Below are 18,187 nucleotides of genomic sequence, written 5' to 3' on the forward strand. Positions count from 1 at the left end.
GAAAATGAAAGAAATGAAAAGAAATGGAGAGAAACTCATTTCTTTTATAATTTTTATTTCTAATTTTTCCAAAGGCGAAGAGATTGTGAGAGGAAAGAAACCAACCGATTGTTATATTTTCGTAATATCAATTTTGTCCTTATAAAAATAAAAGAAATAAAATAATTGACATCCATGTCCTTAAGGGCTTTTCATATCCAACAAAAGGTTATTTTGGTAATATAACATAAAATAGTTTCTTTTCTTTTCTCTTATGAAATCTAACCAAACAAGAAGGAGATAAATCACAATTATTTCTTTTCTTTTATTTCTTACTTATCCAAAATAAAGAGAGAAATCATAATTATTTCATCTCTTTTCTTTTCTCTTTTAACTTAAGGAATCATTTCTTTTATTTTTTCTCATAGGTTTCTAAACATAGTGTTAGGGATATTGAAGGACTTATTAGACCATTCAAGTTTCAATTTTTTTTATTTTTTATTTTTTGGGTAGACTTTTTAAAGAATTTTTTTTAAAATTTACTTTTTAGATTCTTGTAAATTTCGTAACCTATAAACAAAATAATAAATTGGCAGAAGTTTTTACTTTTCTTTTTTAATGTGACTTGCTAGTTTTTATAAAACAGAATGGGTCATATTGTCTCAAATCCTTTTTGGCCTGTGAACCATCTTTTTACCATTCAATAGATTTTTATTGCCTAATGGAGAGATAATTCAAAACAAAGGAACAAAAATAAACAAATTCGAACAGAAGATCTCTATCTTGGATTTTTATGTAGAATAGAATTACAATTTAGACAGAAATATGTTTCCAATTTAATATAAAAGAGTACAAATTGACTGAGGGGATGAATTATTACATTTTAATTCTTATGCCCTGAAATCTCTTCCTCCACACCCTGGACACCATAATCACAAAACCCACAATCCGAAATCTCCTATTAATTGGAACAAGTGGTTCTTCTTCCACCTTAAGCCTTCGAAAACCCAACCGACGCTTAACCCTACACAACACGCCACAGAGGTGAGGTACTACGCCAGTGTATACCTCCATTGCCCCTCCCAGCATCTTCAAAAGTAGCCGAATTACACCCCCAACAAGTTCTCTAGCTTCACCCACGGCAGCCCACTCTGCAAATCATGCTCTTCTGCTCATCTCAAGCATTTGGTGCAATGTGTCCTCAATGAGAGAAGGGAAACAATATATGTCTGCAACTCATAATAGGAACCAAAACAAAATCACTGAATTTGAAGGCAGACATGCCTGCACGTTCCTTGTAAGTGGATCCCACAACAAAGGAAGTTGTATAAACCACATAACAATTACTTGACTTTAAGTACATAAAAAAATAATTATTATTCAGTAGTCTCGGAATACAATGACATTTATTCAATAATCTCGGAACAATATCATGACATGCACATGTCAGACAAAACGAGAAACAGAATCAACAGTTTTGGAACACCACAGAATGGACCTGCCTCCTACCCAACCAACAAGAAACCTAAACATGAGGAGCTTGAAAACCACACGAGCTTGAAGACTAGAAGTTAATGAAACTGAAAAATACAGATTGCAATGCTCGTATCATCAAAAGAAACGAATCCAGTAACTACATTCAGCCGCATCTACAGATATTGGGTTAAAAAGAGAACAATTTATTTTATACTCGGTTCATAAGATCAGGATCTGCAACTAAAACTGTTGTAAATTACATAACTCATGATGGTAGTTCCACGACCTACGGAGGACTGACCTGTCCAAGAATTGCCTAGCCTCATGTGAGGACCAAATTACCATGTCAAAATGATAAATTACAAGGCCTTGAAACACAGAAAACACAAAAAACAAATCTAAAATGTACACAAGAAAAGCTAAAATTCAGAGTATTTATCTAACAAACTCAGCACATCACAAAAGCTGTTGGCCGAATTCCAGGAAAAACATTAACAAGGCAGAGAACTTCACCACTGGGCTTCCCAATATCCAAAGCTATTTTGGTAAATTGCAAATCACAGCAAAGGCACATTTGCTAACCTCTTCAAATCTTCTGGAACCGATAATCATTGTGCACTGTCTTGGACCAGTACCCTAGAATTTGCTGCCTTGACCAGAACCCTGGAATTCATACTTCAAAGCGGTGGAGATCGCATCGGTTGCCCTATGAATTTTGGCTATCATGATTCATGAAACAGTAATTGCAACAGAGCCCTCGAAACCAAGAATATAAGCTGCATTCCAGCATTTGTGATGCATGGCTATCAAGATCATATCAGATACAAGCAGATCAAAATGTCATCAATCCCTCAATTTGCGCTAGATAATTAAATATCACTTTCACAAAACATTGCATCAGCTGGGATTTCTGAATCCACATGAATTTCAGTTTCCACCTCAGTAGCACTATGATGAATCCAGCCAGATTCAAATTGAACAGTACTGCCAGCAGAGTCATCAGATCCATGGAAAGTTGAAACTGTGACATTTTCCTTGACTACCTTGGTTGCATTCTCCGCAGAAGTTCCATCTGAAGAGTTAACAATCGGTTCAACAGAAACATCAATTACAGTTTCCATCTCAGTAGCCCTATGATGAATCCAGTCAGATTCAAATTGAACAGTACTTCCACCAGAGTGGTGGGATCCATGGAAAGTTGAAACTGCGACATTTTCCTTGACTACCTCAGTTGCAATCCCCACAGAAGTTCCATCTGAAGAGTTAACAATAGGTTCAACAGATGCATCAATTACATTTACCTCATTAGCATCTTCACCTGCATCATCGTCTGCATTAGAAGGAATATTACTTCTAACTTTTGCAACTTCTTCCGAAGCTGCATGCAAGTTGCTTTCCACCTTTTTCATATCAGTGTCGAATCGAATGGTACTCTCATCGAAAACCAAAGCAGAAACAGGATTCTGATCTTCATTGACATCTTTATTCTGGGCAGAAATTTCACCAAAACAATCACGATCTGGTTTAACACAAGCAACTTTGTCATTAAATTCATGAGGCACAAGAAATTCACTTTCCACCTCAAATGTACTCTGATGATTCAAATCAGAGCTGCATCGCATGTTACTCTCATCAGTATCACAAGGAGTAGAAAGAGAAACAGGATTCAGATTATCATTTATTTCCTCAGTAGTATTCTGTCCAGAAATGTCACCAAAAGAACCCAGAACAGGTTTAACATAAGCAACTTCAAAATTAGTTTCACGAGCACCATCACTGTCACTCGCTGTAGAAGACTGGATATTATCTTCAACAAGTTCGACTTTGGCTTCAGAAGAAACCTCTGAAGCAACATGCAGCTTGCATTCCATGTCAACTGCACTCGGATTCAAGTCAGAGTTTAATTTCTTGGTAGTATCATCTGTTCCATTCAAAGTGGAACCAGAGAGAAAATTCTGATCTCCCTTGATCTCCTCAGCAGTATTCATGGTTGAAGATCCACCTAATAAATCATGAACGGGCCCCATAACAGCAGCTTCAATATTTGCTTCATGAACGTCATTTATAACTTTCTCCATAGAAGACTTACCTTTAACTGAAGGATCTAATACAGGGTTTTCCATCTCAAGGAGGGCATGATTCACAGAAGATTCGGTTAAGTTTTCTACTGACTGAGTAGTCTTCACCTCACTCAAGACTGGGACTTCAGGTTCAGAAGGAACATCAAAAGAACTATCCAAACATGCCTTATCATTTGAGGGAATGTCTGGAACTTGCAAACTGGAATCTACAGCAGCAGCCTTGTCATTAATCTCATCAGCATTTTGCAAACTAGCATCATCACAGATGTTGAGGTCACACCCAGCCAAGGAATCCGCATCAGATTTTTTTGCTAAATCAGGCATAAGATGATGTTTGACTTTGATCATAACAGACTTTACACCTAAAGCAAAAAATGCAGAAAGTTAACTAAAAAACTAGAAAAATAACTAAAAATGTGTTTCAAGGCAGTGACAAATAATTGCAATCAACAGAAACCTGAGTTAGCAATTATATTTCCATCAGTGGTTTTTTGTTCCACAAGCAGCTTCTGTAACATATCTGTACCAGGAAACACCAACATATTCATGGATCTCATTTCTTGCTTCTGTGACTCCTCAAGTGGATTGAAACCAAACACTCCAGTCCATGTATGCATGTGCTCAGCAGTGGCTGGAATAATCAATTTCTCAACTTTGAGAGAGCAGAGCACCTGAGAATAGGAATATTCAACATAAATCATTGGCATAAAATAATCTAGAGGCAACTAAAAAGATGAACCGAAACACACCGAACCAGCCACTTCCCAATGCCCAACACAGAGAGAGAGTGAAGTTCGCCCGATATAATAGAAGAGTAAATAGTTGACACTGGCAAATGGCAATTAAAGATCTAAATACCAACCCACAAAGCATGCACATATATATGAAACTGGAAACATGCATGTGACCAACGAAGACAAAAGAAAGAAAAAAGAAAAGAAAAAGAAAGTTTTAAAAATGAAGACAATGGAGCTTTTAAATATGAAGACAATGGAGCTGAACTTCATTACTCTTCAATGTCCTTGTCGCAAACAAAAGTACTAGATACCACAGGTAATGGTAAGGGAAGTGATAGTTGTTCTGATAATGGCAGAGACGTAATATGCTTTGACAATAAAATATAGAAATATATGTATAATGTATCACAAAAAAATGCAATCATTACCATTTCAATTGCGGAAAAAAGCCGACGGCACATCCCTTGGCGTCTATATATATGACGTGTCCCAATGAATGGCATCTCTGCTAGTTGGGTCCCGTGGATCCTAATCAGACAATCGACAAATGCAATTATTAAAATATTTGCAATGCCACCCATTTAATTCTTGCTGCCACAGAAAACTGGATGAAACTATTAGCTGCATATGCAACACATCGATGACATAAATCAATGAGCCATTACTATACCTGATGGATGCTGCAGAAATGATTTCATCACCCCTCTCCAAAATGGCAGTATAGAAGCCACTATAGTTCAGGCGACTTAAGTTTGATCTACAAAGGAAATAAGCGAATCACAACATGAGCTAAAGGAACACATACACATTGGCATGACAGTTTAAAATGTGAAAAACAAAAGTGACTGCTGTAAGGTGATATAGTTAAATAACACTACATGGCCTAAAGAAGTTGAATTGGAAGCCAAATAAATACATTACAAACTGGAAAAACTGGTCATACTAGAGCAAACAAATAACAGACATGGAAAAGCTCCAATAAAGACATAGATAGGCAATCACAATACATCCTCCTAACTTGCATGACTACTTGTAAGAAGGTGACATGTCTGTATTGACACCCATTGGACACTCCCGGACACATATTGAAAATGCACCCAAACATAAAAAAAATAATAATAAAAAATAAAAAAGCCAAGCTTTGGATACTTGGAGAACACACGTGTGCATGGCTTAGACACATATGAAACCCATTGCAAGTTTGAAGAAAATAACTTGGGAATTAGGATCCAATGATAAAATAAAAACATTGTGGATTTATACCTTATTAAACTCTCCTTTAGACTTCTTAATTTTAGAAATTCTAAAGCTTAAAACTTCAAATTTATTTAAATAGAGCTTTTTAAAACAGATATTAAGACTTTTTGTTCACACTTTTTTTTCTAATATGTAGAGTGTCAAAAACGATATCTTACTATTTTGATAGAATAAAATATAAATGCATTTGAACTGTACAAAAAAAAAAAAAAAAAAAGAAAAGAAATAGTTATTATTTTCATGTGTATAAATAAAATAAAAAAATACATATTCTGTGTGGTGTCCTAAACTTTTTGAAACTATACCCTTTTTCTTTTTTCTTTTTTTGTCCCACATCCGTATCCATGCTTAGAAACATCCTCCGAACTTTTCAATTAACTGAAAACTACTCTACTGGATAATAATCAGTTCTACACATGTGACTGTACAAAAGTAACCAAAAAAATAAAAATGATTTTTTTTTTTATTTTATCCTCATGCTCACACACACAAAAGTACATGAATAACTAATGCATGCCTCGGATAACTGCTTCTAGGGAAGCAACTTGTTCAGCGAAGTGCAACACAGAATGCAAAAGCAAGGTTGTGAGAATAAAGATCACGGGCAAAACTGAAATGCATGTGTACAAAATCCAAAATTTCCCAAGCAAGTATACTTACCCACAATTATAGAGAACATTATGGATCAAATTGATCCCACTCCTCCTATCAACAATAGGCAAAAAGCACTCATCCATAACAGAGAGTGCAACGGCAAGCTTAGAATTACATTCCACCCTCTGTGGAAACCCATGGTCAGATGCATCTGTGTCCAGATCTGTTCGATGAACGATAGACCATGAGAATCCTGCCTCCAATTCATGTCTGACCCCAAGAAGCTTCTCTAAATGGTCAAAGAGCTGCAGAAGAAGGGTTCAGATTCAACTCAGTTCCATCAACATAAGATGCAACACGGACACCATAGGAGTAGAAAACACCATGCAGAATAACAAACAGTTCAGTTATCAAACAGACTAATGCAACAAATTGAAACTAAATCAATTAGTGAACACCAAAATTCAATTGACTAAAATTATTGTCATGGCAAATTCCTACATTTCACTTCCATAAATCTAAACTAATTCACTTACACTGTTGTTGTAACTCTTAAACAAATTTTAATGCTATTGTTGTGTCAATTTTGAATATTTTCTTTATTTTAATATATAAGTACTAAAATACATGTTCTCCACTCGTTAGGTATTTTCCTAGTTATTAGAATCTTATTAAAGAATTTTCTTAACCAAGACACCCCCACCTTACTTAAGTATTTCCAAGCCTCAATAGGGATACAATCTTCCTAATGCCTTGATTTTTTTTTTTTTTTTTATTTTGGATAAATAAAACCTATATTATTTAATTCCATCAATGCTATCATATTCATCTCCTCTATCTTCTTCAGTGCAAACTTCACCTCAAATTCTCTTAGTAGATGATAAAACCTATATTCGCTAATCCCATCAAACCTATACTATTTAATTCCATCAAAGCTATCATATTCATCTCCTCTTAAGTTTTCTAAATGTTTTTCATTTAAAAAAATTTAAAAATAACTTCACATTTCCTTAATATCCTCATCTTCCACTAGCACCCTCAAATCCTCACCTTTTATACACTTACTGATTAAAGTCTCTTGTTTTTCAATCTCAATTTAGAAAGTTCATATATATTCTTTTCTCCATCTTTAGTATTTAATCTAGTATAAAGATCATCGTAGGCTTTTGGTTTAACATCTTTAACTATCCTTTTAACCTCCTTATTAGCCAACTTGTATCTCCTCAAATTTTTCTTATTTTTATCCTCCTTGCCACTTTTGAAAAAAATCATTTTTTATTTTCACTACGACTTATATCTCACTAGTCCACCACCAAGTATCTCTAGATGAACAACCTTTTTCCTTTGATTCTTGAAAGACTTCTTTTGATTTTCTTTTAATGCATTCCGCCATAGTATTCTACATGTTATTAACATCACCTTCCAAACTCAACGTTGCTTCTTTAAAAAATTTATCCTTAAAAATTTCTAATTTCTTACCTTTTAGATTTCATCATCTAGTTCATGGGTTTTTTAATAACTTTACTAGTTTGATTTGCTCTTAATGTATATTTCTATTATTGTTAACCTATGTTGTGAAGATAAACTTTCTCTGAGGTTAACCTTTCAATCCTTACATATTAAGGGATTTGTTTTTCTTACAAGAAAATAATCTATTTTACTCTTATCTGGCCCTCTTTTAAAAGTAATTAAAAGCTCTTATCTCTTTTTAGAGAAAGTGGTGGTTACTATAGCACATTTATTCAGTATTGGATATTAAACGTTCAACTTATAGGCCTGAAATAACAATACTAAACTCAATGGTTAACTGTTTACAATTTCTTATTGCCACTGGTCTATGACAGACTTTTCCGCAATTATTATAAAGGGAGAAGGAATGAAGCCAGCTCATTTTTTTTCCCTCTTCTTTTTAAGGTAAACACACCCTGCTGTCAAACACATTCTCTTTCATTATCTAATCTATTTATATGAGTACAGTTTATAATTGTTTTACATTTATTTCAAGTACATTAAATGTGAATTAAACTCTTCCACTGACACTTCTCTGGCCATTCCAATGAATTGAGTGCACCAATATGCTAGTAGACAGAGGACAATTTTCACTTTTATTTTTTGTAATGTTATAATTGGATGAGTTTTATCACATCCAAGTTGCAGATAGGTTATTGAATATTTAACAAATGTATTTTTCAACAAATGGAAACTTAGAGTGGTTAGTAGAAAATAAAACTTTAGGAAAACAAGAGTATTCAATGACATTGTTCATTTTCTTTTTCTTTTTCTTTTTCTTTTTTTTTTGGGGGGGGGGGGGGGGGTGGATTATAAATGTGACAAGAAAAATGAATTGCAAGAAGGGAAGATCAAAACTATTGTAACTAATTACTCAGCATGTTTGAAAGGAATATAAAAAGAACCTTCCTAGCAAGACTTTGGCATCACCAAATATCTATGAGTCAGGCATTATAGAAGAACATGTAGGGAACATTTATAAAGTAAACATGGTTTCCTTAAAACTAATATTTGATTGAATTCACAATGCTTTATGTAGCCAAAATGAGATTTCGTTACTCAATACAACATTGAAAACTCAATAAATTAGACGATCATAATACCTCTCGACATTTCTGCCCACAAAAGGAAGTGGATAAACAATTTGAATCATCAGGTAAAGCATCCTTCTCCTTACTGCAGGATTCATGATCTAAAAAAGGGCAAAGTCCAACCTCAGAAAAATTCCAATAGTTGAACAAAAACATGCAAGTGGATAGAGCATTGTAGACAAACATAAACCCTAAAGTAAGGCAAGGGCAGATAAACTACATTTTTTCTCACACAGGCCACAAGTCAAAAGCACACCGACATTTGTACCATTTCTATGAGCATTAACCAAACCAGCAATACCACAAAATTTGCACGTACAGTTCGGGCAGTGCCAATCACCCGCAGGAAGCATCTGAAATGAGGAAAAAGATGAAAATTAAATCCAATTCTACAAGCAGACTAAGAAATAAAGCACAGTAGTTCAACAAGTGGTGAATGTCTATAAGTGTGTAATTATTTGATCAATTTTATAAGTATTAATGCACTTTTTTTAAAGAATAAAGCTTGGTAGCTCGAAATTTTCGAGGCTCAACTAGCCTGAATTTCAAAACGACGTCGTTTTGAATTTTTTTTTTTTTATCCCCCTCTCTTCTCTTTGAAAAAGGGAGAAGAGGGAACAGAGGAGAGAAACAAGGAGAAGAGGGAAGAGGGAAGAGAGAAAAAAGAGAGAAGAGGGAGGAAAAGAGAAGAAAGATCCATCCACCGGCGCTGTCTCCATCACCGTCACGATGGTCCTCTGTGTGTATACACACAGATCTATCTCTGTTTTTTTTTTTATCCCCCTTTCTTTTCTCTCTGAAACAGGGAGAAGAGGGAAGAGAGGAGAGAAATAGGGAGAAGAGGGAAGAGGGAAGAGAGAAGAAAGAGAGAAAATGGAGGAAAAAAGAAAGAAAGATCCATCCACCGGCACTGTCGCCATCACCGTCACGATGGTCCTCTGTGTGTATACACACATAGATCTGTCTCTGCTCTATCTCTTTCCCCTCCTCTCCTCTAGATTTGGTTTTGATTTTCATTTTAGATTTTGATTTGGATTTGGATTTTTTTTATTTGTGTAGATTTGGTTGATTTGTGTAGATCTGTGTAAATTTGGTTTTTTTTTTGGATTTTGATTTTGATTTTTTCGAAGAGCAGAGCAGAGCAGAGGGAGAAGGAGGAAGAGAGGGGGAGGAAGAAGAAAAGAAAAAAAAGAAGGTGCCAAAACAACATCATTTTGGCACCTCGAGCCATTCGAGCCACAATGAATTCGAGCTACCTAGTGGGACTGTTTTTTAAATTAATTCCCTTAGTTTATATTTATTTTGAGTATAATGAATTAATTTACTCTATTTAGGAAAACCTAATTAACTAAGAAGCACCAACACTTCAAGCTCAATGCCATGTCCAATGCAGTGGGGACATGGACATACCTATCCACGTGCACGACACACCACATGACATGTCAATTTTTCTAATTATTATTTTTTTGGTAGGACACGTTGGGGACACTTCATGATTTTAAATAACAATATCAAGTTATGTATTGGTATTGGTGATATGGTTATATCACGGCCAATATCGGAGAGTATTTGCCGATATATGGATGAATAACTATATCAAAAGTTCAAAATCCCAATACATAATGGCCAATACGATACATAACTGCCAATATTTAAACCCTACTTCATGGACGCGCATCTCATGTGTCTGGACATGCCTTAGGACACCTTTGTAGGTTTTTCTATTTATAATTTTAAAAAGATTGGGAATAAAGAAAAATAAAAAATAAAAAGTATAAACACACTCACCTTTACATCGATGCCTCTCATATCTATGTAATCTAAATTTATATTCATATGCATAGTTAATAATAAATAAATAATTGTTGTGTCCCCCAAAGTGCTCATGTCTAGTTTTTTGAAAATCATTGGGTCCCGAATCCATACTGTTGTTTGTGTCCGTGCTACTTAGCTAATTAACCTACAGTCCATAGTGCACATGTGGAGATTGAGTGGAAAAGCCCAAGGTCCTAGCATTCTTTGTTGATGCATTAAATAAATGGATTTCAGCACATTAAATATGCCATCCACGTGTTGATTTAACAAGAAAATAATGATGCATTAAATGGTTGGATTTCTTTTGGGTGCAAGGCACATGGATTGATGCACGGAAGCGGTGCGTGTGCGGCGTTCTAGCACTCACAAGACAGGCCCGATTGCATTGAGCAATTGAATTATATTTCATGGGCATTAAGCTAATAAGTTTTCCTTTTCTTATTAGTTAGGTTTACATTTTACCTTCCATTATAAATGCATGAAAAAACTCTTCTTTTTTTTTTTTGGGTTGGGGGGGGGTGGGGGTCGTGGATTCATTCATACATTTTTTTTATAAATACTGCATTTTTCTTCTTTTCCATGGAGTTCTAATCTTATTCGCTAAGCCCAGGGATGAAACCCCAATAGTTTCTATGTGACTATTTTATGTTTCAATAATGATTTTTAATGTTAGATAATTTTGATTGATTAGTTTAAATATTTTTGGAAAAAGTTTCTGTTTTGTATAATTGTTTGTTTTATCAGACTCTAGGCATGATAGAAGCTTAGAATTAACTACTTTATTTCCTAGAATTAACTCTAGGCATGTCAGCTACATGGATCCATTTCTTCCAATTGGTTCTATGGAGCCACAAGATTATAAAGATGGAAAATCACAATCAATTAATTCAGCATTTATGCACACATGATGAAGATGGCCTAAAGGGCATGCAATATTTTCAGCGTGATCATGTTACATATATACCTGTATATCTAAGCAGCTCTGATGAAATGTTGATGGACAACCATCACAACATATCAAATCCCCACCATCGCCGCAGAGGCCACAAGTATCATCATTTGGATCACCATCAACATCCACAGGGTGAAAACCACAGCGTTCAGACTCCTCTTGTTTATTCCAAGCATCAATCTGACGTTGCAAAAGGGAAACCCCAGACTCCACGTATATGTTTTGGAATGGCTGTCGCAGTTTGCTTCCAGCATGAATCTCAAACTTCGAAACTGTAAGGATTTTGCTACAGCAACCACAATGTATGCCATCTCTACTAATCCAACCCTTCAGCTTTACCCGTGTCCGTCTACGGTTCATGTACTGCACCTTTTCACTTAAATGCACCATTCCAGAATCAATCAGCCATGAAAGCAGGGTTCTTTTCCCCGTATATGGAACATAGCTGTCGCTTTCTGAATTTAACTTCTTATCAGAACTGCGAACCAATAAGGTACATCTGCCAATTTTTCGACTTTTTCTTGCTTGTATCATATGAGAATTGGTTGTGGTGGATGGTTTTTCAGCCCTCTCTTGCTTGGATGATCCCTTGTATAAAGCACCACTTGAATTATCTCCACTCACACAAGTTGTTCCATGTGATCTCCCTTTTGGTGACTTACCATTCTGCTTCATGACGAAATTTAGTTTCTTGTCATCCTCATCACCGACTGTGCCCTCTGCAAACTCTTCCATGGAAACTCCTTTAACAGTCTTACTCCTACCATGATCTTTTCGCTTCCTCTTCATTTCCTTCTCAACCTTCTTTCGGGTTTGCCTAGTTAATTTACTAACTACCTCCTCTGGTAATGCAGTAAATTGCAAGGAGTGCCCAGTAGGTTTTATTTCAGCATCTTCTTCCTCCAATTGCTTTTGAAGCGCCTCATAAGCTTTAATAATGGACCAGTATGCTGTTCCTGTGGGATTAATGTAAACTGCATCTAAGTAGTCTCTGTTCCTTCTAGGTCTATAATCAATTGTCCAACCAGCACTCACAAGCATAGCCCTTATCTTTTCACGCAATAATTGCTTTTCTGTGCCATAACCACGCTTTACTTTTCCTTCCTTCCCTGTATCTGGCATGATCTTTTCAGCTGATGGTGCTTTCCCTTCACTCTTCTTTACCCTTTTTAACGAGCCACAACGTTGCACTCTTGGTCCCAGACTCAATGATGTGTCACGCAATAATTGCTTTTCTTTGCCATAACCACGCTTTACTTTTCCTTCCTCCCCTCTATCTGGCATGATCTTTTCAGCTGATGGAGCTTTCCCTTCGCTTTTTACCCCTTTTGATGAGCTACGAGCTTGTACACTTGGTCCCAGCCTCAACAACGTATCACTGTCCTCTGTTTCTGAATTGCCAGCCTTAGAAATCACAGACAATGGCTTTCGCAGTTTTAGCTCACTCTTCTCCGTTTTAACAAATGAAATTGCTTTTTCAGGACATTTTGAATCCGAGTAAAATGAAGGTTTGACAGATGTGTTTTTTTCAGGATGTTTTGAATCCAAGGAAAATGAAGGTCCGACAGATGAGTTTTTTTCATGACATTTTGAACCCAAGTAAAATGAAGGCCCGACGGATGTCTCTTTTTCATGCCGTTTTGAACACGAGTACAATGAAGGTCCGACAAATGTGTTCTTCTTGATAGCATTTTCAGAAATAGAACCCTTTCTACTCTCAACTTCCAACTGACGATCATAGAATTTGTGAGGTAGTTCTTCCATCTTCTTCTTTTTGTTTACCATCACCTTCAAAACACCATTTTTACCCTGCAACCTGATAGTCTCATCAGACGAAACATGAAACTCCCGTCTCAAAGACGACACGGGTAAATGAGCTTCACCGTCCTCTATCCCAAACCTACTCTTTACAGTATAATCAGGAACATTTTTCCTCCCAGCTGATGAGTTACTTGCACCGTCAAAATAAGAATGCTTTCTCTTGTCAATCATGACATGTTTACTAGACCCAGTTTCAAATTCCCTCTCACTTCTCTTGTTCATCATGACATGTCTAATAGACCCAGTTTCAAATTCCCGCTCACTCCCACTCCGTCCAGCAATCATAAACCTACTTTGTAAATAATCCTTCCTCATTCTCTTTCCATCAATACCATCATAATCATAGAACTCACGTGCATCTAGCCTCTTCTTCCTTTCACTCCCAATTTCCCCATTCTGACCAAATTTGCTATCTTCCACAAGGTTTTCACTATTCACAGCCGAACCATTACGAAATCTATCAGTTCCGTAAACAACTTTCCTTCGAACTGGCTCTAGCAACTCATCAATCGACTCCGAATCACTGAAATCGAACCGCGACCTTTTTATCTCCTTATTTGACTGGAAATCCTTTCTTGACCCAGAAACCCCAACCCCACTCGTCCCCTCCACTTTCTTCTTTCTGATCAAACAACCAGAAGAACTCTTCTTCTTCACCAAACCCCCACTAGATCTCACTCCATCTTCCATCTCATGCAATAACCCTAATAAAGCCCTCAAATTTTCAACCAATTAACACAAAATTCACATCAAATTGACCATCAAAAACCAATAAACCCCTCCCAAATCAAGCATTAACAGATCTGAACTAAAGCAAAGAAAAATCATACAAATTTTCACACTCTGTGAATGCAGAGGTAGAATGTAGAATTCTTACCTCGCTGGAGAGAGATTTTGATCCGTACGCCGATATGCACCGGTGGGACTGTCTCAATCGGACATGCAACTTCGCGGTGAACAAATCCGATCACGTATTCGAGAGAGCGAGAGAGAAAATTTGTGGGTTTTTTGCAGAGAGAGAGAGAGAGAGAGAGAGAGGGGAGGAGGTTTGGATTGCAATAGTCCAGTGTGAAAATATATATACATATATATATATATATATGTCTCAGACTGTGTATGTATGCATGTATCAGGGCTGCGTTGTCTCTTGCGTCCTTTACTGCAACAAATTACAAATCGCAGTATCAGTTTTCTGATTCTTTTTGTTTTTAAATAGTAAAAATTAGTTTGATAAATTAAAAATTAAAAAAAAATTAGTTTGATAAATTAAAAATTATTACTTTTTAAAGTTGTTTGACTCTGAAATAATAAAATTATGTGAAAATAAATTTTTTTATTTTTTCACTAAATTAATCTTGAAATTTTTTTAAATATATTCTTAAAACCAAAACAAATATAGCCATTTTTTTATATTTTTCGTTTTTGAATTATCTTAATTTTCTGGCGTTTTGAGAAGGCAGTAAAAAGTAAGTTTTTTAGCCTTTTTGGGTCGCATCAACTTTCTATTTTTTTAAAAAAAAAAAAATTTAAAAAGTCAAAAAAAAATTAAAAATCAACTTTTTACTAACTTTCTAAAACATCACTTTATAATTGAGTTTCTTTCAAATTGGATTATCTCATATCCTTTAATAATAGAGTAAGAGAAAGTTGAAGTGCATGCATGACTAAACTCATAATCGACACAATTATCTCATAAAAAATGGGCCTCACACTATCCTTTATGTGACATTCGTTCTATAGAGCAATGCTTGGCAGTTTAAAAAGAATATTGGCTCGAATGATTCAAAATTCATCTTTTAGTTGTTTTGACTTTGAAAAAATAAAATTATGTGAAAATAATTTTTTTTTATTTTTCACTAAATTAATCTTGAATTTTTTTTTAAATATATTCTTAAAACCAAAACAAATATAAACAAATATAGCCATTTTTTTATATTTTTCGATTTTAAATTATCTTAATTTTCTGGTGTTTTGAGAAGGCAGTAAAAAGCAAGTTTTTTGGCTTTTTTTTGTCACATCAACTTTCTACTTTTTTTATAAAAAAATTCAAAAAGTCACAAAAAAATTAAAAGTCAATTTTTTACCAACTTTTCAAAACACCACTTTATAGTTAAGTTTCTTTCAAATTGGATTATCTCATATCCTTTAATAATAGAGTAAAAGTGCATACATGACTAAACGCATAATAGACACAATTATCTCATAAAAAATGGGCCTCACACTATCCTTTGTGTGACATTCCTTCTATAGAGCAATGCTTGGTAGTTCGAAAAGAAGATTGGTTCGAATTAATGGCTCGAAATTCATCTTGCCGGTAGTCTGGGTAGACGTTCAGTGAGAAGGCTGATAGCAGCGGTCGACAAAAGTGACAACCGCAGTAGACAAGTTTTTACCCGGTCGTCCGGGCGGACATCCGGCCGGTTGACCGAGCGGACGTTTAGTAAACAATCATTCAGACCATTCGAACCCATCATTTTCGAGCTACCAAGTATTTTTGCCTTCTATATTTGATCATCTATATTAATAATATTGGTGGTGGAGTAATTATATTATGATTTCCACATTATATTGAATTATCTTAAATAAATAAAGTGGACTAAGGCTTTAATTTTTCGTCTTCCTAAGATGATTTGTCTTGATTCTTGAACAAGTAAAATCTTGAGTTAGAAAATAAATTAGATTAAGTTTTATTTTAAATTTTGATCAACTTTAAAGATGTGTTCAAATTTAATTAATTTATTTTTTAAGTTGAGTCTACCAAATTTCAATTGAATTGAAATATATAAGTTTAGTGTGAGTAGATATTTATCAAAAAAATAATTATTTTTAAGAGATGTTTAAACTTTATTAACCTAATAAATTGATTTCAAAATTAGCTTCTATGATTCTAATTTTGAATCCCACTCTATTTAAAATGATGGAAACAAAAGATATTCCTAAATCAATAAATAATTTTAATAACAATGTTGGTTGGGACTTGGGAGGAGTGGGGAAGGGTGTATGAAAAAAAGGTGATAGAATCCTAGGTTAGATTTTGGTGATGAGCAAATTGTAATAGTGATCTCACCTGACCACGTTTTTTGTGTGAAAACAATTTTGGGAAAATTGCATTTATGTTGGATAATGTAGAGATAGTATTATTTTTATGATGGTATAAGTTTTTTCTATGTTTGGCATAAGTCTTTTTTGTGTATCATATTTGTACTTAACAAAAATTTCACTCACGGTATAAATATTTTAAAATTGTCCTACTTTTTTGAAATTTTCCCAACAATTTTAATCATATTTGTTGATGGGTTTTGTTAGGAAACTTTCTTTGTTCAATGTTTGGGTATTATTATTATAAGGATCATATTTTTTTTCTTCTTCTTCTTAATTAAGGGTATCTTCTGCCAAGTTCGGTGTAATTGGAGTTAAATCACTTCGTGCCTGAATAGTTAAGGATTAATCGTTGAAGGCCTTAAAATAAACCACTGGAAACACTTTAGTGACTCATTGAAAGACTCAAACTTGAGAGCTTAGATTTTATTTTTATGTTTTACTGCTCGACCAACTCATTGAAGTTATAGGGATCATGTTTATTTGGTGATTGATTAATTAAAATGCCTTTCACATATAAAATACGGTGAGTTTGACTTGCAATGTTGGAATGGAGTGACTAAGGATGGCATCGGGCGGGATAGATCGAGGGTGATTGGGGTTGTATGGGTCAATTTTGTAACTTTTTAAAAGAGATATATTATATATTATGAATAATAATTTATGGTTTATAATTAGTGAGTGTTAAAAGGTGAAAGATGATAAATAAATTAGTGAAAATAAATGTTAAATATAATATTCTAATGTTTCAATCTTATTATAATGAAAAAATAAATTATATTGTAATAATATAAATGTGATATGTGAATATCAAGTGTAATATTTTACTTCTCTCACTTTGAAATAAAATAATTTTACATACAAGGAATAGAAAAGATTCCGCGATAAGTTGTCGTGAATAACAAAATCTAACCTAAACACGAAATAATTTTATCTTAAATAAAAATAATCTCGATCTCGCCACCTTCACGAATTAAATGTGACTTTAATTGGATGCTTTAAGAATCTCAAGGCCATCTTATTTTAATGACATCCAATATCAATTTTATTTTCCTTGAGAGTAAAGCGAAGGACACTTGTGTGTGATTGTGGTTTGGTTTTAGACGGTTTACGGATTGATTTGAATTCATTCGCATATAAGTGATTTGGAAAAAATTTAACCCGCAACCGCTTGCAATGCAGATTACTGTTTGTACGGATAAGGTTCGCGGGTAGTTTGCGGATTGGACTTTTTCTTTAAAAATTTATTTTGGAGTCTTTTTTTTTTTTTTTTTCCATTTTGTAAATATTTATTTTAAGCCTTTTTCCCCCCATTTTCTAAAGGGGATTTTTTTTTAAGGTCCCTAATAATAACAATTTAGAGGATAAAGGACACACAAAAAGATAGTGATGCCTCACGTCCCTGAAACAACTTGGCGCGCGTTTTTAATTATTTTGTGGACCAAAATACCCTCGCCAAAATCAACACAGAACCAAACTCATTCCGACGTCTCAGTTACATTCCAAACATCCAGCATCTTCACGAACAGGAGAACAACAGAATTAGGGTTTCAACATCATCTGCACCATCGACATTACAGCTTCGTTATCTTCTCCAAAAATCATTCACATTCCTTCCTCACAAATTTCTCTGACCTAGGTTAAAGCTTCGTTTTCACTGCTCATCATCATCTCAGTCCATCTTCGTCACGTCGCATCTTCATCGCGGGCCATATCAGCTCCTCATTCAAGTTTCATCCTAACTCTGGTCAGTTTTTCTACAATACAACTAGATTT

General features: G+C 34.7%; 1 protein-coding gene across 3 annotated transcripts; it reads right to left on the reverse strand.

Moving 5' to 3' along the window:
* Positions 1-1,637: 1,637 nt before the first annotated feature.
* On the reverse strand, positions 1,638-14,495 carry LOC114316167 (uncharacterized). Of its 3 annotated transcripts, none has more exons than XM_028262825.2 (9): positions 14,190-14,495; positions 11,504-14,016; positions 8,945-9,077; positions 8,737-8,825; positions 6,191-6,429; positions 4,944-5,030; positions 4,702-4,801; positions 3,994-4,207; positions 1,638-3,898 (listed from the first exon to the last, which is right to left on the reverse strand). In XM_028262825.2, the coding sequence occupies exons 2-9, from the start codon at positions 14,000-14,002 to the stop codon at positions 2,325-2,327; spliced, it is 4,935 nt and encodes a 1,644-aa protein (XP_028118626.2). In that variant the 5' UTR covers positions 14,003-14,016; positions 14,190-14,495; the 3' UTR covers positions 1,638-2,324. The 3 variants fall into 3 exon arrangements, with proteins under 3 accessions (XP_028118626.2, XP_028118627.2, XP_028118625.2); XM_028262826.2 differs by lacking the exon at positions 14,190-14,495 and having other exon boundaries at positions 1,638-3,457; positions 3,545-3,898; positions 11,504-14,147; XM_028262824.2 differs by lacking the exon at positions 14,190-14,495 and having other exon boundaries at positions 11,504-14,147.
* Between the last annotated feature and the right edge of the window lie 3,692 nt (positions 14,496-18,187).

Source organism: Camellia sinensis, chromosome 6, assembly GCF_055761805.1.
Source record: "Camellia sinensis isolate YWXY chromosome 6, ASM5576180v1, whole genome shotgun sequence".
Lineage (NCBI taxonomy): Eukaryota > Viridiplantae > Streptophyta > Magnoliopsida > Ericales > Theaceae > Camellia > Camellia sinensis.

Excerpts from the sequence above, each read along its gene's own strand:
- LOC114316167 (XM_028262825.2), bottom strand. The coding sequence starts at position 14,002 with ATGGAAGATGGAGTGAGATCTAGTGGGGGTTTGGTGAAGAAGAAGAGT. Across the intron at positions 5,031-6,190 it reads AATGTTCTCTATAATTGTGG|ATCAAACTTAAGTCGCCTGA; the intron begins GTAAGTATACTT and ends TTTCCTTTGTAG. Across the intron at positions 4,802-4,943 it reads ATTTCTGCAGCATCCATCAG|GATCCACGGGACCCAACTAG; the intron begins GTATAGTAATGG and ends TTGTCTGATTAG.